At 43.9% G+C, this 24,526-nt stretch overlaps 1 protein-coding gene and 1 long non-coding RNA gene across 4 annotated transcripts in view; one reads left to right on the top strand and one right to left on the bottom strand.

Moving 5' to 3' along the window:
- IL13RA2 (interleukin 13 receptor subunit alpha 2) overlaps positions 1-24,526 on the top strand; it is a 123,591-nt gene that overhangs the window by 40,070 nt on the left and 58,995 nt on the right. For all 3 annotated transcript variants that reach the window (XM_063937530.1, XM_063937529.1, XM_063937531.1), the window contains exons 4-6: positions 1-100; positions 21,142-21,259; positions 24,105-24,289. The exon at positions 1-100 is cut by the window's left edge and continues 57 nt beyond it. In XM_063937530.1, coding sequence (XP_063793600.1) covers positions 1-100; positions 21,142-21,259; positions 24,105-24,289 — 403 coding nt within the window. The remainder of the gene's footprint in view (positions 101-21,141; positions 21,260-24,104; positions 24,290-24,526) is intronic.
- The window catches only part of LOC134949129 (uncharacterized), a 132,754-nt gene continuing 132,426 nt past the window's right edge, over positions 24,199-24,526 (bottom strand). The window contains exon 3 of the long non-coding RNA XR_010183106.1: positions 24,199-24,305. This is a non-coding gene — a long non-coding RNA (uncharacterized LOC134949129). The remainder of the gene's footprint in view (positions 24,306-24,526) is intronic.

The raw sequence follows: 24,526 nt of genomic DNA, 5'->3' as shown, positions 1-24,526 counted from the left end.
GTCATACAATTAAGAACATATTTAAAAGGAAAATGTACAGAAGAAATGGAAGTAGTTAGTGAATGGGTGAAGAGAAATGACACGTTACTGCCTGTACAAGGTAAGGAAACACGGAAGTCTTCCAGTGAATGTCAGTGTATGTACATGGTTTTGGTTATAACCAGAAACACATGTGCTATAAATTACAGTGGATCACAACAGCAGCTTAAACAGGTATTTATTCTTTTAAATTTTTCTAGTCATGCACTTTCCCATTAATTCAATCAATCACTTGTACCACTTTTACACCAAAAACCCAGATACGACCCAGGTTTCTGGACACAGTTCCAACCTGGGTCAGACCAGGCTCAGACCCTATTTATGCCCCTTTCACACCGCACAAATGACCTGGTATCGACCCGGCGTATTACCAGGTCGACACGGCTCAGCGTGCGGTGTGAAAGCGCCATAGCCGAAATCCCGGGTCTCCTGACCCGACAATTCAACCCGGGAATAAAGCAGTGTTATTCCTGGATTGAAAACTGGGTCAACGGCAGCGTAAACGGGCTCCCGGGTCGATGTGACCTGGGACCCGTTCACTACAACACGGAGAGGCGGCGCGGAGATGATCTCCTCTCCCAGCGCCGCCTCCACCTCCACTCCCGCTGCCAGCTCTGCCCCCCGCCACTATGGCAAACCGCCCGGCATATTGACGGGTCGGGGAAGCCAGCAACAGCTTCCAATGCCGGATCCCACCCGGGAAGGACCCGTTTCCAATTCCCGGGTGGGATCCGGCATTGGCGGTGTGAAAGGGGTATTACATTGCACACTGGACCCAGGTTATTCCTGGGTCAGCCCCATTTACATTGAACATGGGTTTGCCCTGCATGTCACTCACAGACCCTCCCTTAAGGCGGACCTCTGCTTACACAGCCAATCAGCAGCTTTTAAGCATAAACCGGGTTGGATAAACTGGGTCGAGATGTTTACACTGCATCGTTACCTGAGTTCATCCCTGGTAGCTACCTGGGTCAGATTCCCTGGTTACTCGACTTGGGTTATTTGTCATGATCCCTTTTACACCAAGCTGCGACCTGAGTAGACCCAGCAATAACCCGGGTCAAAAGCTTGGTGTAAAAGGGGTATTACTTTCATATATCTCACTAGTCTTTTAAACCCAGCATATGCTGGGTCACTTTATTAGTCTATAGTTTGTAGTATTACCTGATCGTTTTTAGGTAGGTTTACCATACAGTAATATCCCTTTAAACTGGGATACTCATGAATTACACATGTTCTGTGGCTGGCTTAAGTCAAGCCTGCATTTCACCTGGTTTTAATCAGCCATAGAACCTATGTAATTCACGAGTGTCCCGGTTTAAAGTGATAGCATGGTAAGTCTGTTTCAGAGAATTTTAACATACCTCCCAACATGACCCTCTCCAGGAGGGGTGAAATTCTTTGCTTCTGGACTGTATGATTGCCATCACCTGTGTTGAACAGGTTAATGGACAAGAAAGGTATCTCAGCGCAGGCGATGGCAATCATTAATTAAGAGGGAAGAGCAGGAACAGAGCATTCTGTCCCTCCTGGAGAGGGTAATGTTGGGAGGCATGTTATAATTACATTTTAATATATATATATATATATATATATATATATATATATGTCAAAGTCGAAAAATATTGCAGTACATACATTACGTACAAACTACACACAGATGGCCTCCGTGCGCGTACTTGCTCTGCCGTACGTGCCCATATTCGCAATCTGCGTATGGTCGCTCCTGCGGTCCTGCGCATTAGCGCGTGGTATGAGTATTTACGGTAGAGTTTGCGAATGCATGGAAAGCTATCAAAACACATTACATATTTAATCCAAATAGTGCACAATGTACACATAGTCTCCCTGCACCACATCAGAAAGTAACAACAGTTTAAATGGTAACAGAACAAAGGGATTCACCTTTACAGGATAGGAGGGGACAGAACAAGGTTATAAGGTGGTGTTTGGTATCCAGCTGAAGGGTATTTTAAGGGTAACATTCCATTGTTGGTTTGAGAAAGATTGCATGTTCCTGCGGATAGTTATGTGCAGGAGCAGAATATAGATATAAACTGTATTTACTGTACATTATGTATACGGCGGGAATCCAGAGGAGACCACCCACAAGAGCAGTTGGAACAGACATCGCCCACCTATTCAAACCGACCTATGACCTCTCCTGTACTGTAAATGACCATCCCTGTGTCCAATGGACAAAGAGATTACAGTATCCATTGTGTTATGTTTTGGATGAATTGTATAAAGAGAGCCTGCAGCAGGCCTGGTCAGACACAAGACTCACAAAGTTATCTATCAGATGACCGGGGACCAGATCTGGGTAGCGCGGCGAATCCAATCACGTATGTACCATTGAATGTAGCCATTATTCTGTTGTATTGTATTGTTTATATTGTAACCCCCTTTCAGCAATAATACGCTGTGGTGTCGGAACTCAGTGGTTTAACTACAGAATGGTGTCGTGTCTTTCTTTCCCTGCAAAGGTTTAAAGTGTAATAGCATCGCACTGCATTGCTGCATAAGGTTTAAAGTGTATTCATTGGGTGTGTACGCGCTGTGTGTACTTTGTACCGTCAGCGCGGTGTTTGTACGCAAAGTCCGTACACGGTACAGGACTCTGTACGCTAACAGCATAAAAGGTGCGTAGAGTGTGTATTAAGTTTAGTGGCCGCAGCGGCTCCATGGTAAAGTGTATTTAAAGTGTGTATAAGGTATAGCTTTTCATTCCTGTATATAAATCAGCATTCTCAATTGGGGGATCCGTCCGGTTTTCCACATACTCACAGCCTAACAGGTCACAGCAGACTTAATCTATCAGCAAAAGGGTGGACAGAAAGTATCCTACGTATCCTTTTCCTGGTCGATGGATACACTGAAAACCCTACTTATTTGCTAATTAGATGGCGTCTGCTCTGTATGGTTTGTAGAGATGCTGGTAGAACCCATAAGGTAAACAGAAAAAAAGCTATTTAAAAATCTGTGAATTTTTTTTTTGGGCACCAAAAGCGTACACAGCACCCATACTCTTTGTATACCCTCACATTGTTGCCATAACACTCAGATTGCTAGATTCATTTAGACCTGTGTGAAACCGAAGATATTTGTTGCTATATAGTTAAAACTAACATAAATATTTAAGGAAGTAAGCGTAAAGCACAAACACCGTCTGGCCTAGTTGTAAAGGTTTATACAGAAAGAAACTGTGTTGTGTTTAGTGGGCAATAGTAGTTTTATTGCTCACATTTATAGAGTTGTATGATTTGTGCTATTGCGGACGTACGGTTTTGTACACGTGTCTCGGACAAAGTACGGAACTGCACACGCGGCGTAAGAGACACGCACGGTCGCGTGTTTACACAAATTGCGTAAGAGTACGGGCGCTAAGTACAAATTACACAATAGTTCGTTTAGTTTAAAGGTGGGACAGTAGCCACGCTACAATAGCACAAAACTACCCGGTTTCTAAAAAAATTTAGTATAAAAATAAAATAAAGTCTAAATAATTTTATTTAAATTGCCTCTGGGGGTAAAGCTGCCAACCTGAATGAATCCAAATTTTCTGTACAGAAAAACAAAGTATATGTGAGTGAGCGAATGTAAGAGTGAACGTATTGAACTCCGGAAATCGGGTCCCGTGGTACACCAAGTAAGTAGAGGTTTGGTGGCGTGAGGCGGCTGACTCACTTAATATAGATTGAAATATGCAAATCGTGAGGTGATTTGTAGAGGAGCGTGATAGTGCATTGTATTGCGAAGTATTGAAGTAAAAAGTTTTTTTTGGTATTACGCTCCGGACTGAGGGTCCCAGTTTGTACAACGACCCGTGGTCGTATGGCAGATAGGTAACAAGTACCTATATGCTGTGCGATTGGACCGCGCATTTGTGGGTGCGATATATATAGCGCAACTTGATACCCCTTTACGAGCTTTTGCGTAAAACCGCGGTATCAGTAGTAGAGATGAGCGGGTTCGGTTTCTCTGAATCCGAACCCGCCAGAACTTCATGTTTTTTTTCACGGGTCCGAGCGACTCGGATCTCCCCGCCTTGCTCGGTTAACCCGAGCGCGCCCGAACGTCATCATGACGCTGTCGGATTCTCGCGAGGCTCGGATTCTATCGCGAGACTCGGATTCTATATAAGGAGCCGCGCGTCGCCGCCATTTTCACACGTGCATTGAGATTGATAGGGAGAGGACGTGGCTGGCGTCCTCTCCGTTTAGAATAGATTAGAGAGACACTTGATTTACTAATTTTGGGGAGCATTAGGAGTACTCAGTACAGTGCAGAGTTTTGCTGATAGTGACCAGTGACCACCAGTTTTATTTATAATCCGTTCTCTGCCTGAAAAAAGCGATACACAGCACACAGTGACTCGGTCACATACCATATCTGTGTGCACTGCTCAGGCTCAGGCCAGTGTGCTGCATCATCTATTATCTATATATAATATTATATATATCTGTCTGACTGCTCAGCTCACACAGCTTATAATTGTGGGGGAGACTGGGGAGCACTACTGCAGTGCCAGTTATAGGTTATAGCAGGAGCCAGGAGTACATAATATTATATTAAAATTAAACAGTGCACACTTTTGCTGCAGGAGTGCCACTGCCAGTGTGACTAGTGACCAGTGACCTGACCACCAGTATATATAATATTAGTAGTATACTATCTCTTTATCAACCAGTCTATATATTAGCAGCAGACACAGTACAGTGCGGTAGTTCACGGCTGTGGCTACCTCTGTGTCGGCACTCGGCAGCCCGTCCATAATTGTATATACCACCTAACCGTGGTTTTTTTTTCTTTCTTTATACATACATACTAGTTACGAGTATACTATCTCTTTATCAACCAGTCTATATATTAGCAGCAGACACAGTACAGTGCGGTAGTTCACGGCTGTGGCTACCTCTGTGTCGGCACTCGGCAGCCCGTCCATAATTGTATATACCACCTAACCGTGGTTTTTTTTTCTTTCTTTATACATACATACTAGTTACGAGTATACTATCTCTTTATCAACCAGTCTATATATTAGCAGCAGACACAGTACAGTGCGGTAGTTCACGGCTGTGGCTACCTCTGTGTCGGCACTCGGCAGCCCGTCCATAATTGTATATACCACCTAACCGTGGTTTTTTTTTCTTTCTTTATACATACATACTAGTTACGAGTATACTATCTCTTTATCAACCAGTCTATATATTAGCAGCAGACACAGTACAGTGCGGTAGTTCACGGCTGTGGCTACCTCTGTGTCGGCACTCGGCAGCCCGTCCATAATTGTATATACCACCTAACCGTGGTTTTTTTTTCTTTCTTTATACATACATACTAGTTACGAGTATACTATCTCTTTATCAACCAGTCTATATATTAGCAGCAGACACAGTACAGTGCGGTAGTTCACGGCTGTGGCTACCTCTGTGTCGGCACTCGGCAGCCCGTCCATAATTGTATATACCACCTAACCGTGGTTTTTTTTTCTTTCTTTATACATACATACTAGTTACGAGTATACTATCTCTTTATCAACCAGTCTATATATTAGCAGCAGACACAGTACAGTGCGGTAGTTCACGGCTGTGGCTACCTCTGTGTCGGCACTCGGCAGCCCGTCCATAATTGTATATACCACCTAACCGTGGTTTTTTTTTCTTTCTTTATACATACATACTAGTTACGAGTATACTATCTCTTTATCAACCAGTCTATATATTAGCAGCAGACACAGTACAGTGCGGTAGTTCACGGCTGTGGCTACCTCTGTGTCGGCACTCGGCAGCCCGTCCATAATTGTATATACCACCTAACCGTGGTTTTTTTTTTCTTTCTTTATACATACATACTAGTTACGAGTATACTATCTCTTTATCAACCAGTCTATATATTAGCAGCAGACACAGTACAGTGCGGTAGTTCACGGCTGTGGCTACCTCTGTGTCGGCACTCGGCAGCCCGTCCATAATTGTATATACCACCTAACCGTGGTTTTTTTTTCTTTCTTTATACATACATACTAGTTACGAGTATACTATCTCTTTATCAACCAGTCTATATATTAGCAGCAGACACAGTACAGTGCGGTAGTTCACGGCTGTGGCTACCTCTGTGTCGGCACTCGGCAGCCCGTCCATAATTGTATACTAGTATCCAATCCATCCATCTCCATTGTTTACCTGAGGTGCCTTTTAGTTGTGCCTATTAAAATATGGAGAACAAAAATGTTGAGGTTCCAAAATTAGGGAAAGATCAAGATCCACTTCCACCTCGTGCTGAAGCTGCTGCCACTAGTCATGGCCGAGACGATGAAATGCCAGCAACGTCGTCTGCCAAGGCCGATGCCCAATGTCATAGTACAGAGCATGTCAAATCCAAAACACCAAATATCAGTAAAAAAAGGACTCCAAAACCTAAAATAAAATTGGCGGAGGAGAAGCGTAAACTTGCCAATATGCCATTTACCACACGGAGTGGCAAGGAACGGCTGAGGCCCTGGCCTATGTTCATGGCTAGTGGTTCAGCTTCACATGAGGATGGAAGCACTCAGCCTCTCGCTAGAAAAATGAAAAGACTCAAGCTGGCAAAAGCAGCACAGCAAAGAACTGTGCATTCTTCGAAATCCCAAATCCACAAGGAGAGTCCAATTGTGTCGGTTGCGATGCCTGACCTTCCCAACACTGGACGTGAAGAGCATGCGCCTTCCACCATTTGCACGCCCCCTGCAAGTGCTGGAAGGAGCACCCGCAGTCCAGTTCCTGATAGTCAGATTGAAGATGTCATTGTTGAAGTACACCAGGATGAGGAGGATATGGGTGTTGCTGGCGCTGGGGAGGAAATTGACCAGGAGGATTCTGATGGTGAGGTGGTTTGTTTAAGTCAGGCACCCGGGGAGACACCTGTTGTCCGTGGGAGGAATATGGCCGTTGACATGCCAGGTGAAAATACCAAAAAAATCAGCTCTTCGGTGTGGAGGTATTTCACCAGAAATGCGGACAACAGGTGTCAAGCCGTGTGTTCCCTTTGTCAAGCTGTAATAAGTAGGGGTAAGGACGTTAACCACCTCGGAACATCCTCCCTTATACGTCACCTGCAGCGCATTCATAATAAGTCAGTGACAAGTTCAAAAACTTTGGGTGACAGCGGAAGCAGTCCACTGACCAGTAAATCCCTTCCTCTTGTAACCAAGCTCACGCAAACCACCCCACCAACTCCCTCAGTGTCAATTTCCTCCTTCCCCAGGAATGCCAATAGTCCTGCAGGCCATGTCACTGGCAATTCTGACGAGTCCTCTCCTGCCTGGGATTCCTCCGATGCATCCTTGCGTGTAACGCCTACTGCTGCTGGCGCTGCTGTTGTTGCCGCTGGGAGTCGATGGTCATCCCAGAGGGGAAGTCGTAAGCCCACTTGTACTACTTCCAGTAAGCAATTGACTGTTCAACAGTCCTTTGCGAGGAAGATGAAATATCACAGCAGTCATCCTACTGCAAAGCCGATAACTGAGTCCTTGACAACTATGTTGGTGTTAGACGTGCGTCCGGTATCCGCCGTTAGTTCACAGGGAACTAGACAATTTATTGAGGCAGTGTGCCCCCGTTACCAAATACCATCTAAGTTCCACTTCTCTAGGCAGGCGATACCGAGAATGTACACGGACGTCAGAAAAAGACTCACCAGTGTCCTAAAAAATGCAGTTGTACCCAATGTCCACTTAACCACGGACATGTGGACAAGTGGAGCAGGGCAGGGTCAGGACTATATGACTGCGACAGCCCACTGGGTAGATGTATGGACTCCCGCCGCAAGAACAGCAGCGGCGGCACCAGTAGCAGCATCTCGCAAACGCCAACTCTTTCCTAGGCAGGCTACGCTTTGTATCACCGCTTTCCAGAATACGCACACAGCTGAAAACCTCTTACGGCAACTGAGGAAGATCATCGCGGAATGGCTTACCCCAATTGGACTCTCCTGTGGATTTGTGGCATCGGACAACGCCAGCAATATTGTGTGTGCATTAAATATGGGCAAATTCCAGCACGTCCCATGTTTTGCACATACCTTGAATTTGGTGGTGCAGAATTTTTTAAAAAACGACAGGGGCGTGCAAGAGATGCTGTCGGTGGCCAGAAAAATTGCGGGACACTTTCGGCGTACAGGCACCACGTACAGAAGACTGGAGCACCACCAAAAACTACTGAACCTGCCCTGCCATCATCTGAAGCAAGAAGTGGTAACGAGGTGGAATTCAACCCTCTATATGCTTCAGAGGTTGGAGGAGCAGCAAAAGGCCATTCAAGCCTATACAATTGAGCACGATATAGTAGGTGGAATGCACCTGTCTCAAGTGCAGTGGAGAATGATTTCAACGTTGTGCAAGGTTCTGATGCCCTTTGAACTTGCCACACGTGAAGTCAGTTCAGACACTGCCAGCCTGAGTCAGGTCATTCCCCTCATCAGGCTTTTGCAGAAGCTGGAGGCATTGAAGAAGGAGCTAAAAGGGAGCGATTCCGCTAGGCATGTGGGACTTGTGGATGCAGCCCTTAATTCGCTTAACAAGGATTCACGGGTGGTCAATCTGTTGAAATCAGAGCACTACATTTTGGCCACCGTGCTCGATCCTAGATTTAAAGCCTACCTTGGATCTCTCTTTCCGGCAGACACAGGTCTGCTGGGGTTGAAAGACCTGCTGGTGACAAAATTGTCAAGTCAAGCGGAACGCGACCTGTCAACATCTCCTCCTTCACATTCTCCCGCAACTGGGGGTGCGAGGAAAAGGCTCAGAATTCCGAGCCCACCCGCTGGCGGTGATGCAGGGCAGTCTGGAGCGACTGCTGATGCTGACATCTGGTCCGGACTGAAGGACCTGACAACGATTACGGACATGTCGTCTACTGTCACTGCATATGATTCTCTCAACATTGATAGAATGGTGGAGGATTATATGAGTGACCGCATCCAAGTAGGCACGTCACACAGTCCGTACTTATACTGGCAGGAAAAAGAGGCAATTTGGAGGCCCTTGCACAAACTGGCTTTATTCTACCTAAGTTGCCCTCCCACAAGTGTGTACTCCGAAAGAGTGTTTAGTGCCGCCGCTCACCTTGTCAGCAATCGGCGTACGAGGTTACATCCAGAAAATGTGGAGAAGATGATGTTCATTAAAATGAATTATAATCAATTCCTCCGCGGAGACATTGACCAGCAGCAATTGCCTCCACAAAGTACACAGGGAGCTGAGATGGTGGATTCCAGTGGGGACGAATTGATAATCTGTGAGGAGGGGGATGTACACGGTGATATATTGGAGGGTGAAGATGAGGTGGACATCTTGCCTCTGTAGAGCCAGTTTGTGCAAGGAGAGATTAATTGCTTCTTTTTTGGGGGGGGTCCAAACCAACCCGTCATATCAGTCACAGTCGTGTGGCAGACCCTGTCACTGAAATGATGGGTTGGTTAAAGTGTGCATGTCCTGTTTTGTTTATACAACATAAGGGTGGGTGGGAGGGCCCAAGGACAATTCCATCTTGCACCTCTTTTTTCTTTTCTTTTTCTTTGCATCATGTGCTGATTGGGGAGGGTTTTTTGGAAGGGACATCCTGCGTGACACTGCAGTGCCACTCCTAGATGGGCCCGGTGTTTGTGTCGGCCACTAGGGTCGCTAATCTTACTCACACAGTCAGCTACCTCATTGCGCCTCATTTTTTCTTTGCGTCATGTGCTGTTTGGGGAGGGTTTTTTGGAAGGGACATCCTGCGTGACACTGCAGTGCCACTCCTAGATGGGCCCGGTGTTTGTGTCGGCCACTAGGGTCGCTAATCTTACTCACACAGCTACCTCATTGCGCCTCTTTTTTTTTTTGCGTCATGTGCTGTTTGGGGAGGGTTTTTTGGAAGGGACATCCTGCGTGACACTGCAGTGCCACTCCTAGATGGGCCCGGTGTTTGTGTCGGCCACTAGGGTCGCTAATCTTACTCACACAGCTACCTCATTGCGCCTCTTTTTTTCTTTGCGTCATGTGCTGTTTGGGGAGGGTTTTTTGGAAGGGCCATCCTGCGTGACACTGCAGTGCCACTCCTAGATGGGCCCGGTGTTTGTGTCGGCCACTAGGGTCGCTAATCTTACTCACACAGCTACCTCATTGCGCCTCTTTTTTTCTTTGCGTCATGTGCTGTTTGGGGAGGGTTTTTTGGAAGGGACATCCTGCGTGACACTGCAGTGCCACTCCTAGATGGGCCCGGTGTTTGTGTCGGCCACTAGGGTCGCTTATCTTACTCACACAGCGACCTCGGTGCAAATTTTAGGACTAAAAATAATATTGTGAGGTGTGAGGTATTCAGAATAGACTGAAAATGAGTGTAAATTATGGTTTTTGAGGTTAATAATACTTAGGGATCAAAATGACCCCCAAATTCTATGATTTAAGCTGTTTTTTAGTGTTTTTTGAAAAAAACACCCGAATCCAAAACACACCCGAATCCGACAAAAAAAATTCGGTGAGGTTTTGCCAAAACGCGTTCGAACCCAAAACACGGCCGCGGAACCGAACCCAAAACCAAAACACAAAACCCGAAAAATTTCAGGCGCTCATCTCTAATCAGTAGTGCTGTATAGAGCATACGCAAGTGTGATTTGTGTATAAGGTTATAGGGAGTTTTCGCTGGTCTCTCTCAGGAAAATCTCCAACGACCGATACTTTACTGGAAAGGGTAAGTTATTCCTGAAAACTTCCAGTAAATATAGGTCAGATAGGGCCCTGGGTTGGGTACATTGCCTTCGCTATCGACAGTGTATGGTAGTACTGGCCAACGTGGGCGTAAGCGAGTGAAAGCGCTAGGTGTCTTTCACCGTTTATCTGCGGTGTGCATTGGGGATTGCGTTTATTGGCAAAAAGTCCACGATGGGATCCAATTGCACAAGCAGTGGGCGTTCAGTAGCCAGGGTTCAGGCTAGGGAGGCCAATCCCGGGATCAGGATCGGCGGGATCCCGGGATTTGGGCCCAAAAATGCCGGGATTTGAATCCCGGGATTGGAGCCTCCAATCCCGGGATTCGAGCCTCCAATCCCGGGATTCAAGGGATTACAGTGCGCATGTGTGGGAGGGTTGGAAGCGGCGCGGGAGGGCGAGTGGGTGTAAGTAATAACACTGACTATCAGGCGGCCGCGGCAGCCATGGACACGCTGAACGCAGCAGCAATTCAAATGAAGCGCCGGCCACCAGCCAATCAGAGCTGGCGGACCGGCAGCCAATCAGGGAAGCTGCCGCAGCAGCGGCAGCCAATCAGGAGCGACTGCTGCGGCAGCTTCCCTGATTGGCTGCCGGTCCGCCAGCTCTGATTGGCTGGCGGCCGGCGCTTCATTTGAAATGCTGCTGCGTTCAGTATGTCCATGGCGGCTGCGGCCGCCCGCCTAATAGTAAGTGTTATTACTTACACCCTCCCTCCCTCCCTCCTGCGCCGCTACCAACCCTACCGCACCACTACCTACACCCACCCTCCCGCACCGCTACCTACCCCCAGACACTGACAGGCGGGTGCCGCTTCGGACTCCCCCCTCCATGGCACGGCATTATAGTGTACTATCACCTCCACTGTCCTGGACATAGACTGCTTACCTGGGCCGCCCAGGTGAACAGTCTATATCAGGACAGGGGAGGTGAGAGAACACTATAATGCTGTGGAGGGGGGGGGGGAAGGCCGTAGCGGCACCCGCCTGTCAGTGTCTGCGCACGCCTATGCCTACCCCCTCCCTACCTCCCACACCGCTACCTACCCCTCCCTACTTCCCGCACCGCTACCTACCCCCTCCCTACCTCCCACACCGCTACCTACACCCTCCCTCCAGCGCTGCTCCCTACATCTTTCACTGGTCCCTACTGCAATCCCGGGATCGACCGTTTTTCAATCCCGAATCCCGGGATTGAAAAAACGTCCCGGGATTGGCCTCCCTAGTTCAGGCTGAAGAAGTGAGACCGAAAAGGTCAGATTTGCGACCGAGAGGGTCAGCAAGGTTTATTATGTGTGAAAAGTATGGGCTTTTTGCAATGAATGGGTATGTATGACTAACAAAGATAGGGTACCATACCCTAGGGTGGGCAGCTTTGAACCAGAGGTACTGCAGAATGTAAGCAGTAAAATATGTCTTCTTAAATCCAGAAAACAAAGGATTAGACATAATGATTGTTTAATTTTATGGCAGCAAGAGGGGGATATGCAAAGGGGTGTAGTATGGCTGACCGGTGGTCTCCTGTCCGCCGGTCAGCTTACTGACGCCGGGATCCCGGCAGCATACCGACGCCGGGATCCCGGCGGGGAGGGGCGAGTGCAGCAAGCCCCTTGCGGGCTCGCTGCGCTCGCCGCGCTGCGGGCTCGGTGGCGACCTGCGGTCGCCATGGGTTCTATTCCCACTCTATGGGTGTCGTGGACACCCACGATTGGAAATAGTCCCTGTTGGTCGGCATGCCGACCATCGGGACAGTGACCCGTCGGGCTGGTGGAGGAGGTCATGTGACTATCGGTCAGCTGACCGGCGGTCACATGAATACCACCCATGCAAAGGGAACAAATTCGCAAAACAGGTTCAAAACCTAGCGGGAATGAGAACACAAACACACCATTGTCGACACAGGTCGAAGGGGAAGAGATGGCTACAGTCAATGGTATATCGGTAAATGATAGTAGTATGCAAAAACAATGTATTAACCCTAATTTTTGCAAGATGTATCCTGTTTTGAAGTCTTTTCAAGGTTATAGGTCACAAGAAGATGAAGGATCCAGCCAAATTGCAGTTCTCCTCCAAGCAGTCACCTTGCAGGGAACTCAGGTGGGGCCTGTCCAACCAGGTAGAGCAGTAACAATATTTCCCAATGAAAGAATTGGTGAGGTCACAGCTACCGGTAAGTGTGAGACAGTTCATTGCACAGAGACAACAACACCTCACAGTAAACAGATTAGGAACGGAATGGTAGAATTACACCCTGTCTTGGAAATGGTAACTCCCAATGGGGGAACTGATAGTCAGGGAGTAGTCCTCACCAGGAATAATGCAATGTATTGCCCGTGGCCCAGAGATGTGCTGCGGTCAATCATTTCAGAATTCCCCGACCCTCGGAAGCATTTAGCCAGATGTCAGAAATTTATCAGAGATCTGGGTAATGCATATGAACCGACAAACATACACTGGCGGATATTTCTGAAAGCGTGCCTACCCCCTAATATTGACACCCAAAAATGTATCACTGATTATAGATTAGAGTCGGATAGTCATATGACTGACAAACACAATCAGGAGAACTTAGAGCAAATTAACATGCAACTAGAGTTGTATTTCCCCACAACTGTTAAGTGGAGAAGAATTTTCTCCATAAAACAGAGGGAAAATGAAATGACATCTGAATATTTCCATCGGGCCCTGCAAATAATGGACAGATATATTGGGGTATCAGATACAGGGAACGATGCAAATTACAGGGAGGTGGCTGTCTCTGTGCTAATGGACGGACTCAATAAGACAGAAAGGGACAGGGTACAAACATCTTTGCCTAATTGGAGAGGGGTCACAGTAGCTTGTCTTATAGAGTGCACAATTGAACACCACAAGAATATTGTTAGGCGTAGAAAACAACAGGAGGAGAGGCTGAGGATTGAAAGTATACAGGCTCTTACACCAAAGTCTCATCAGCCTAAACCCCAAAACCCTGATAGTAAGAAAAGACCTAGGATATGTTACACTTGTAGGAAGGAAGGGCATTTTGCCAGAGATTGTCGGTATAGTAGAGCACATAGCCAATATAGACCCCTAGACAGAGAAAACAAGCCATGTTACTAAACACATAGACGGGATCAAGGGACATATAGTAAGGAATCACGAGCCATATAGAAAACACAGATTCGGTTAATGGGAAGAACAGAATAAATGCAACTTTACCCTTTTGACAGAACTTGCTGGGGTTAGGAGGAGGCCTCTAAACTTTTGCCTCTCTCTCTAGCAGAAGTGACCTCTAATTAACTTAACAGAAGTTTTGTTAGAGATGGTATACATATAGAGTGCTCCCGCCCAGGAAGCACAAAGTATGTTGGATACCCACGAAGACTAATGTTGCATTTCACTGTTTTAGATGCATGTCCATCGCAGGTAGAGGAAATTATCTCAAAGATACCGGGTTCCCTATGAACTTAAAATGGACAGGACACTGGATTGATGGCTGGGATAGTCCCAGTAGAGATATAACACACATAGAATTTTTTTTAGGGGAATAGACTGAGTAGAGAATTATTCCCCCGTAGTGCCCAATCCAGATGTCAAATTTTGTAAAATATTTTTTTTTGCCTCTACAAATTTATCTGTTACTAAATTCTATGAGATTTGTCTTCAAAGTTTCCTCTTCATCTCTTACGTTCACCGACAAGATTACAGTTCAAACGCCATATGCCTACTCGGTCTTTCAGAGCTCTGCCCAAATCCAGTATATCTCACCAGCATAAGGACATAAGGACACCAGTATTTATGCAGTGTGCCTGGTCATGCACAAAGGGTGGAGAATGAGAATACTGATGAAGGGAGACTGTGCATAGACACAGATATGCATGAGGGTGTGACAGCCTGATGGTGAACGCAAATCTGACAAATTTTCTTTTTATTATTTCCTCTCTCTTTTCGCTTTCCACAGACGGTTTACTTCACACAACTGATAAAACACAACAGTTAAACACATTGAAATGCAATATTTGTGTTCTTTACAGGAAAAGGCAGTCTGGAGGTCAAAGGGGTATGGCCAGGAGTCCTCAGGACTTTGGACAGGTGGACACGGTAAGCCAGTAGCCCCCAGAGCATATCTTCCAAGCCTAGCTGAGGTGGCACACGGTCTGACTCATCTGGGTAAAGAGGGTATGTGTAAGCTGGTGAGAGCCTACTGGTGTGCGCCAGGATTCTCTTCTCATGCAGGTAAGAGAGCAATGACATGTTTTACTTGCTTGAGGAAGAATATTGGAAAGTCAATACCAACAGAGCCATCCCATATCCCTCCGACAGACGGACCTTTTCAGGTAATACAAATCGATTTCATACAGTTACCACCCTGTAGGAATTTAAAATATGTGTTAGTTTGTATTGATGTATTTTCCAACTGGGTAGAAGCGTTCCCTGCTGCCACAAATACTGCTACGTTCACTGCAAAGAAAATTGTGCAGGAATTTGTGTGTAGATATGGTATCCCTAGAATAATTGAAAGTGATAGGGTTACCCATTTTACAAGTGAAGTCTTTCAGGTCATGTGCAAGCTGATGGGAATTAATAGCAAACTGCATACTCCGTACCGTCCACAGGCGAGTGCAAAGGTGGAGAGAGTGAATAGCACTATTAAGAACAAGCTGAGCAAATTAATGGCTGAAACTGGATTGTCGTGGCCAGAAGTTTTGCCACTAGTATTGTACAGCATCAGAACCACTCCCAGGTCTCCCCTTAACCTATCACCTTTTGAAATTCTTTTTGGTCGACAACCTCATGTAATGATAGACCCCCCAGGATGATTTGAAATGTAATATTGAAGTGACTGTGAAATATTTGGTTGGGATGAGCCAGCAGCATAGAAATCAACAAAGAAATTTAAAGCAGGTGATTTCTGACCTACCGAACAGTAATTGTCATGACATTGAACCTGGGGATTATGTGATGATTTGAAATTTCTTACGTTCAGGTTGCCTCATAGACAGGTGGGAAGGACCATATCAAGTCTTGTTAACCAGCACAACAGCATTGAAGGTCGCCGAAAGAGAGACTTGGATCCACTCGTCCCACTGCAAGAAGGTCGCTGACCCGGAGAGAACTCGTGACAAAGAGCAGAGTGTAGAGAATCTCGTATCACTGGAGTGTCTGTTCCGGGAAAGTTGAGAGGCAGGACTGTTGAAAGGCATCTGAGCACAAGAGCTAGAACGGTTGTCATACCACTTTCTTTTTTTCAACTCCCCCTGCATTTTTTCTTTCTTTTCTCCTTCTTTTTTTCCTCCTTTCCCCTAACGAAATGGATCGATCACAAGAGACTGCGTTTCGGGTTCTGTTAGTAATTCTGGTTTTTGATAAGGACAGTTTGTTTTGGTGAGGATCCCAGAGAGGTCGAGCAGGGATCTGGAATGGGTTCTGATGGCAAGTATGAATTTGTAGGATCTCAGGATCAGCGCATCACTTTAGTAAAGGCTGGCATCAGTAAGCGCTCTGGTAGTCAGGGAGCTCGGAGGCACTGTGAGGGGTTATTGTCTGATGAATATTGTATTTGTAGGAATTGTGAGAATATAGTTGAGGATGGGTGCATCCAGAGATGTCAGTCCAACCTTAATATCGACATGGACCTTCATCCGTTGAGTGATTACCACTCACTAGTGGGTAAGTTCTTAAACCAGACAGAATGCTGGGTGTACTCACAGGTGCCTCAAGGTCAGAGCAAGTCAGGATTAGTACCGTACCCTTTAGCAATAGATGAGGTACTCGAATTATGGGGTGGGAGACCGGTGGACAAGAAATTCAATATCTCTAGGCCCCCTAGTTTGAAGCTCCACCAGTATCATGTGGACAGGTCCTTATTGTGTTTTAATATTTCCTATTACTGAAAATCGGGAAATTGGGAAGTGACGTGGAATAACCAGACAATTACCTTTTTACACAGAGCTGATAGGATACCCATAGACTCTGAACTTGTACGCCAAATAGCCAACAGTGGGAGGTATTTTCGATATAGGTATACTCGTGGAAGCAAGACCATGTGGGTTGGAAAAGTATCGCCAGGGTATTGTGCTCATATCATCCAGCCCGATACTTGTACTGAGCAGATGGGAGAACTAGGGATTGGTTTCTTCACTTGGAAAGTTTGTAATATGGTGATGTTATAATTTGTCCCCTATGTTCTCCCAGATGATGCCTATTTCATATGTGGGAGGAAGGCGTACAAGTGGCTTGCCCCGAGCTCAGAGGGATTGTGTTATATTGGGAGAGTACTGCCAGAGGTCATGACCATAACCCATGATAAGATGAAAGACGTTCACCGCAGTGCTCAGGCTCCTTATACTCATACTCACTATGAACACATCATCAAGAGACACCTTATAGATAGGACAGAGCACGCAGCCTCTGATTTGATCCACGAATCCACCGGGATTCAATTCCTTCTCGCATTAGACATCACCCGTACTGCCAGAGGAAATATAAATTATAGGTATATCCATGCGCTAGCGAACTTGATAGATAATATCACTGAGATGTATGACGACACCTCCAGGTATACGGGAAGGGAGTTACAAGCTTACAAGCAGGAACTGATTCAGCACAGGATGGTCCTTAATTATATCACAGCTGTGACAGGTGGGTACTGTGTTATTCTGGCAACTCAATATGGTGTGAAGTGCTGTACGTATATTACGAACAGTACTAACGACCCCACGGAGATCATCGATCAAAATATGGACGATATCTTGCAGTTGAAGTGGGAGTTCAGGAGGAAGCACAACCTTACCTTAGCGACTGTGAGTAATGAACTGACCGGCTGGGTCTCATGGCTGAACCCACGAAATTGGTTCTCAGGTTTAGGAGAATGGGCTCAAAATGTTATTATGAGTGTAGGGAAGCTTCTCCTTTGTATCCTGGGAGTCGTTATAATTATTGGTTCGATATTTAGGTGTGTTCGATTTCTGACGCGGCACAAGTACGGCACACAGTTGATGAGTCTAAGGAGCGAGGGCGCTGTTATAGCAGCAGATTTAATTTATGACCCTTCCATAGAGACAGTGTTATGATAAGGATTGCAAATGAATTTCATGGCCTGTTTCTTTCACCCGTTTTTCTTTTGTATTCCCCTCTGCCCAGATACATCCATCCGGAAAAGACATCAGCCCTACCCAAAATGTTTATGTGAATGTATTTTAGATATGTGTCTTATCTTCATCTCTGCAACATCCAGTTAACAGCACACATAGTCGACAGGTGATATCCACATATACTAGCACTCACATATGTTCCCCCTCCATGTATCATCAACTAAATGTGCACCCCATTTGTTGGAACAAGAAGCCAAAAAGAGCTCGGTAGTGTTTGTTGGCCCATTTACAGACCCTTAGTACGGGATGAGAAGGATTTAATGTATACTTTGCAGTACCACGAAGCTTATTTAGAACATATATGGCACAATGATACATGCCCCTCAGACATGGATTCATACATACATGCTTTTTACTATCTCACTAGGTCATACATTTCCCACCTACAACTCTCCCTGATCATCAAAGCTTCTGTAGATATTGTATAGATATTTTTCTGTTTAGTGATTAGATAGTGGCAGTTATTGGTGACTGCCAAAGTCGAAAAATATTGCAGTACATACATTACGTACAAACTACACACAGATGGCCTCTGTGCGCGTACTTGCTCTGCCGTACGTGCGCATATTCGCAATCTGCATATGGTCGCTCCCGCGGTCCTGCGCATTAGCGCGTGGTATGAGTATTTACGGTAGAGTTTGTGAATGCATGGAAAGCTATCAAAACACATTACATATTTAATCCAAATAGTGCACAATGTAAACATAGTCTCCCTGCACCACATTAGAAAGTAACAACAGTTTAAATGGTAACAGAACAAAGAGATTCACCTTTACAGGATAGGTGGGGACAGAACAAGGTTATAAGGTGGTGTTTGGTATCCAGCTGAAGGGTATTTTAAGGGTAACATTCCGGTGTTGATTTGAGAAAGATTGCATGTTCCTGCGGATAGTTATGTGCAGGAGCAGAATATAGATATAAACTGTATTTACTGTACATTCTGTATACGGTGGGAATCCAGAGGAGATCACCCACAAGAGCAGTTGGAACAGACATCGCCCACCTATTCAAACCGACCTATGACCTCTCCTATACTGTGAATGACCATCCATGTGTCAAATGGACAAAGAGATTACAGTATCCATTGTGTTATGTTTTGGATGAATTGTATAAAGAGAGCCTGCAGCAGGCCTGGTCAGACACAAGACTCACAAAGTTATCTATCAGATGACCGGGGACCAGATCTGGGTAGCGCGGCGAATCCAATCACGTATGTACCATTGAATGTAGCCATTATTCTGTTGTATTGTATTGTTTATATTGTAACCCCCTTTCAGCAATAATACGCTGTGGTGTCAGAACCCAGTGGTTTAACTACAGACTGGTGTCGTGTCTTTCTTACCCTGCTAAGGTTTAAAGTGTAATAGCATCGCACTGCATTGCTGCATAAGGTTTAAAGTGTGTACGGGCTGTGTGTACTTTGTACCGTCAGCACGGCGTTTGTACGCAAAGTCCGTACACGGTACAGGACTCTGTATGCTAACAGCGTAAAAGGTGCGTAGAGTGTGTATTAAGTGTAGTGGCCGCAACGGCTCCATGGTAAAGTGTATTTAAAGTGTGTATAAGGTATAGCTTTTCATTCCTGTATATAAATCAGCATTCTCAAAATAAATATATATATATATATATATATATATATATATATATATATATATATATATATATATATAGTGATAGCTGAAAAACCAGGTACCTGGCGTTATTACCTATTGTTTTTATAACATAAAATAAATTGTGTTCAAGCTTATTTGCATTAAACTATGTTTTGGCTATTTTGAGGATATCCCTTCCCCTTATCCTGTGTCAGATGGATTTGTGCCATGAGCATTTGCTAAAGCTTTAAAACAATTCTTGAATTAACTGGGAAAGGAACCCAGTTGTTTGGAGGCTGCTACTCAATACCCAGGACAAAGAAACCGCGCTGCTGTGTCAATAAATCCAATAGTTAAAATGTATTCATACAAAGATAAAAATAAAAAAGATAAAACAGCTCATGACACATAACATCCCAGCAGTAATAAATAGAACTTCATGTAGCAATATAAACTAATTGTAACAATGAGAGATTATATTTCTTCCAGCCAGTATTAACAATAAATAACTTCATTTGCAAATGCTCAATGTACTGTATATACCAGTTTTTATTGTTAGAGCAGTCTCTCTAAAACGTTGATTTAATATTATCATACGGTAGCGTATTATGCTCAGTCTTTATAAGACTCCAGTATAGCAAATCAAGTATATAATAATATGTAAACTCACTTGCAGGGTGCTAGTTCTCATTCCCAACATGGCTGCCCCATATGGTACACTTGTGGATGGGATGAAAAATACATAGGCCTGATGGTTTTGATGGAACCCTACTCTGAACTGTAGGACTCTGAAATCACCCCCATTTTCTGTCATCTCTTCTAGGGGTGGACTATTCCACCCTGGGTAATCCTACGCTGAGCGCCCAAGATGGCTGCCGCACCATGTACCTTGTGAGGGTGGAATACACAACCCTTGGAAGTTATTACCCAAAATGCCTACACCAATCCTGCATTATGCTTTCTGTGTGCTTAAGGATTTCTTTTATGTCTCTGTTGCTTGTCTATTGTTGTATTACTCAAATCCTCTGTATCATGTGCATTGTTTTTGATATCTGTAAACCGCCTTGAGTCCTGTTGGAGAAAGAGCGCTATATAAATAAAATTATTATTATTATTATTATTATTATTCCAACCATACTAGGAGATTAAAATTCTGTGCCAGACAGCGTCTCATTGGCCGCTGTTATACACCCAAAAGGTCTCTAGATCGCCCCAATATAGGTCTCATGTCACCTGAAAACGGCATTCCTGCAGTGAGCTGCGCTGACCTGTTATGATCCTGGCCATCTCAGTTTCAAGCAGGGAATTTGTAGCCTGCAGCAGCTCCAGGAAAACCACAGCAAACAGGTGTTCAGCTGACTGCAGAGGTCTCCACGGACTTAAGTATTGATAATTAGTCCAGTGCGGCAATTTAGAAATACTTGGAGTCAGATCACTGTGGCAAAGAAGTCACACACGTATGGAGCAGCACCAGACTGTGCCCATTTTCAGGCTGGATTCATCACTCATTACCCACCACTTTATAGGATTTGCGCAGATCCTTCCATAGTGTTTTATAACATCTAAAAATGTAAATTTTGGATTTTTTTTGTTGTTGGTCCGTTTAAACTGTTAAACCTATTTCTTATGTTTATTAATATATGCAGGCACGTGGGAATCAAAAATTACAGACTTTCAGTGTATCAACTCTAAATTTGAGATCCTGACATGTAAGTGGAGCGCTGGAGCACTTGGGAGCAACAACAACTACGAGTTACAGTACTGGTATGTATGTTCAATCCACAGTTTGTGTGTAAAGCATATTATGATTTTTTTAAGCTAATTGATGAAATGTGCACTGTGCTTTAGGTATATGCCCAGTTGGCCCACTACAGCCCTAACTGTGTGGAGTTAGTATATTCTGCCGTCAAATTCTACGTTTCATAAATTGATTCAAACCTAGAGACAATGGTTTGGAAAAAAGGGGCTTTAAAGAAGGTCTTTAATATGTAACTACAATAAGCTAGAATGGTGGGTACTGTATACACAAAATGTCATGAATAATTCAATGATTTTCTGAATAGGCAACGGAAACTCATCTAACAGTACTGGCTTTGAAAAAGTAATCCATTAAATACAGCGATCTTGTCATAGAAATATAGAATTTGACAGCAGATAAGAAACACTTGACCCATCTAGTCTGCCCTTTTTTTATCCTTTAGGTAACCTCAACTCTTTTTGAGCCTTAGGGGCAGATTTATTAAGCTTGGTGAAGTGATAAAGTGGAAGGTGATAAAGGACCAGCCAATCAGATTTTAACTTCCATGTCACAGGCTGGGTTTGAAAAATTATAGTGTTTCCCTCCAGTTTTAGTACATATCCTCAAGTTCTTATACTTCTCTTCCCTTAAAGAATGTTTCCCTCCTGTACTTTGTTAAAATCCTTGGTATATTTTAAAGTTTCTATCATGTCCCCTCTTTCTCTTCCCTGACCAAAACTATACGTATTAAGATATTTTAGGTAAGTTTTGTGATGTAGGCCATGCACCATTTGGGATTGCCTTGTAAATAATTGCTGCTTTAAAGAACACGCAGACTCGCACAAATTTCCCACACCTCCAGAACTCGGGGGCTATTACATTTAGCCAATGGTCTCCAGAACAGGACACAGTATTCCAGATGAGGCCATACCAATGACCTGTACAGTGACATTATTACTTCTTTTTTTTCTGCTACTGATTCCTCTCCCTATGCAACAAGCATCTGACTTGCCTTTCTCATTGCTTTGTTACATTGCTTCCCTGCCTTTAGGTCACTCGAAATAATGACTCCTAGATCCCTTTCCTCCTCAGTAGTAGCCATTATAGTACCCTTGATAGTGTATTTAGCCTTTGTGATTTTGAGACCCAGGTTATCTATATACTATGTTAGCATGTTGTGGGAACTATTGTACTGCATGCAAAGGAGGGGGATTAAGTGGACCAAAAGGTGCTGGTAGTTCTTCCAATTTAAAGGGTATGGATGCACCTGGGCAGATTGCTAAATATGTAATGTGCTATGGAAGATTCCACAACAGAGGTACATGCCTGGGGGTCACATGATTGTTTGCTAACCAATCATGTGATGTTCACATCCATTCATGTGACACCCTCCTCAGCCAGATATGTTCCACTTAGGGATGGCCATCGATGAGTCTACCTTCAATGGCTCCATCAATGGTTTACATTGATCGCAGGAAGCCATTGATGCTTTACACCATTGATGACCAGAGGTAACAATTATCTTAACTCAGAACACAACTGCTGTATTGTGTTGCAATAAAAAAATATATAGTATATATACTAATAAAAAAAATGGGTTAGTGCAGAGCTAAATTTTTGTAATGAAATAAGTAAAAAAGAACATTTTATTAAATGGTGAGAAATAAAATAAAACTAATTCCCATGAAAAACAAAAACAAAAAAACTCTTACTGTGAGTGACCACCGCTATATTATCAAAGCTGGAATCATCCGTAATTCCCCTTTCCACATGCCAATTGCAAGTATTTTATCATACTGTTTTGTTTTTTTCCTCATTGGATGGTGGTGAAGGTGAATCTTGGCTTTGATCATTTTTCAATGGTTATTTGTAGTCAGTAGGTGGGTTGGATTTATTTTTCTATAGGGATTTTAATTTTCTTTTTAAGATTTGAACTTTAATAGATCAAAATTTTAGAATATGGTGTGGGGAATAAGGGTCCAAGCGACCAACGGTGTGTTACACAAGATTTTAAGAAAACAATATCCTATGGTATAAAATAAGGCTGGGATATGGCTAATTACTATTTAAAATTACATTTATGAGTAGAGGACAATAAAAACTCACATAAAAGAAGGTTTCTTACACAAAAAATATAAAACCAGTTATTTTAAATAAATAAAAAAAATGCAAAAATTTTAAGAAATGTGAAAAATACCGATTTTAAGAGAAACAGTTGATTTTTTATGAAAACAATTTGCTTATCTTAGTATGGAGAGTCAAATGAGAGATCATCCAACGCATTTCGTCAGTTTGACTTCATCAAGGGTCATTACCGATGTGTGGCTCACGTTACGTGAACAATAATGCCCAAATGTACAATCGGATCAATATTTGGATTGCACCTCCAGTGGGTAGAATTTAATAAACTCCAAAAATGGTCCTGTCACTTTTTACCGTATCTGCTACGTGTGCTCCTCGGGTAATGCCAAGAACCATGGGTTAATATTTACTTACATTAACACGTCTCAAATTTACATATCTCTAGATTTTACAAATTATTAACACTTTTTTGTATATGTACAACCGTGAAAATCAGAAACTCCTGTGCGATGAACTGGTAAAACAGCTAGTGAAAAATGAAGATATATATACTGTATATGATAAACACATTACCAGTCAACATTTAAATTTAATGGAAATTCTTGGCTCATTTATTGTATTCTTAGAATTAGTAAGCAACATGACACAGGCATTTCTAAATCCGGATTACTACATTGTGACTGAAATTTGTAGATAGATTTATTTCTATTCATTGAGTTAACATGATCACATCTAAGCAGGTGTGGAATGTATAGATAATGTTCTATTCTGTATGCTTTACTCTACAAGGCAGGATGGCATGTCTAAGAAAAAAACCTGTGACAGATACCTCATATCAAATGGAATAAATGTTGGGTGTGTTTTTGGAAGAGATGAGTTCCAGCTTTTCTCAGACTTGTTTATTTGTGTTACTGGAATTCCTGGCATGGATCCAATAAGACCATCGTACTTTATCCTCCAGCTTCAAAATCTTGGTAAGGCATCAATATACTATATATAGATAGATAGGAAGGTAGGTAGATAGATAGATATACATTTTCTGTGTCTTTCTGTTTCCTTGTTCAATGTTATAAAGTTGCATTTCTTCTAGGATACCCATTGCCTGACCAATATATGATACAGTTACAGTATTTGCAAGAATATCAATTAACAAACCAAAGGTCTTTATAAACTTACCACTGACCCAGCTATTTAGTATATTAAATGTTCAC

The sequence above is a fragment of the Pseudophryne corroboree genome, chromosome 8 (assembly GCF_028390025.1).
Source record: "Pseudophryne corroboree isolate aPseCor3 chromosome 8, aPseCor3.hap2, whole genome shotgun sequence".
Classification (NCBI taxonomy): Eukaryota; Metazoa; Chordata; class Amphibia; order Anura; family Myobatrachidae; genus Pseudophryne; species Pseudophryne corroboree.
The sequence above is the reverse complement of the archived record's forward strand: the minus strand, read 5'-3'. Positions and strand labels throughout refer to the sequence as shown.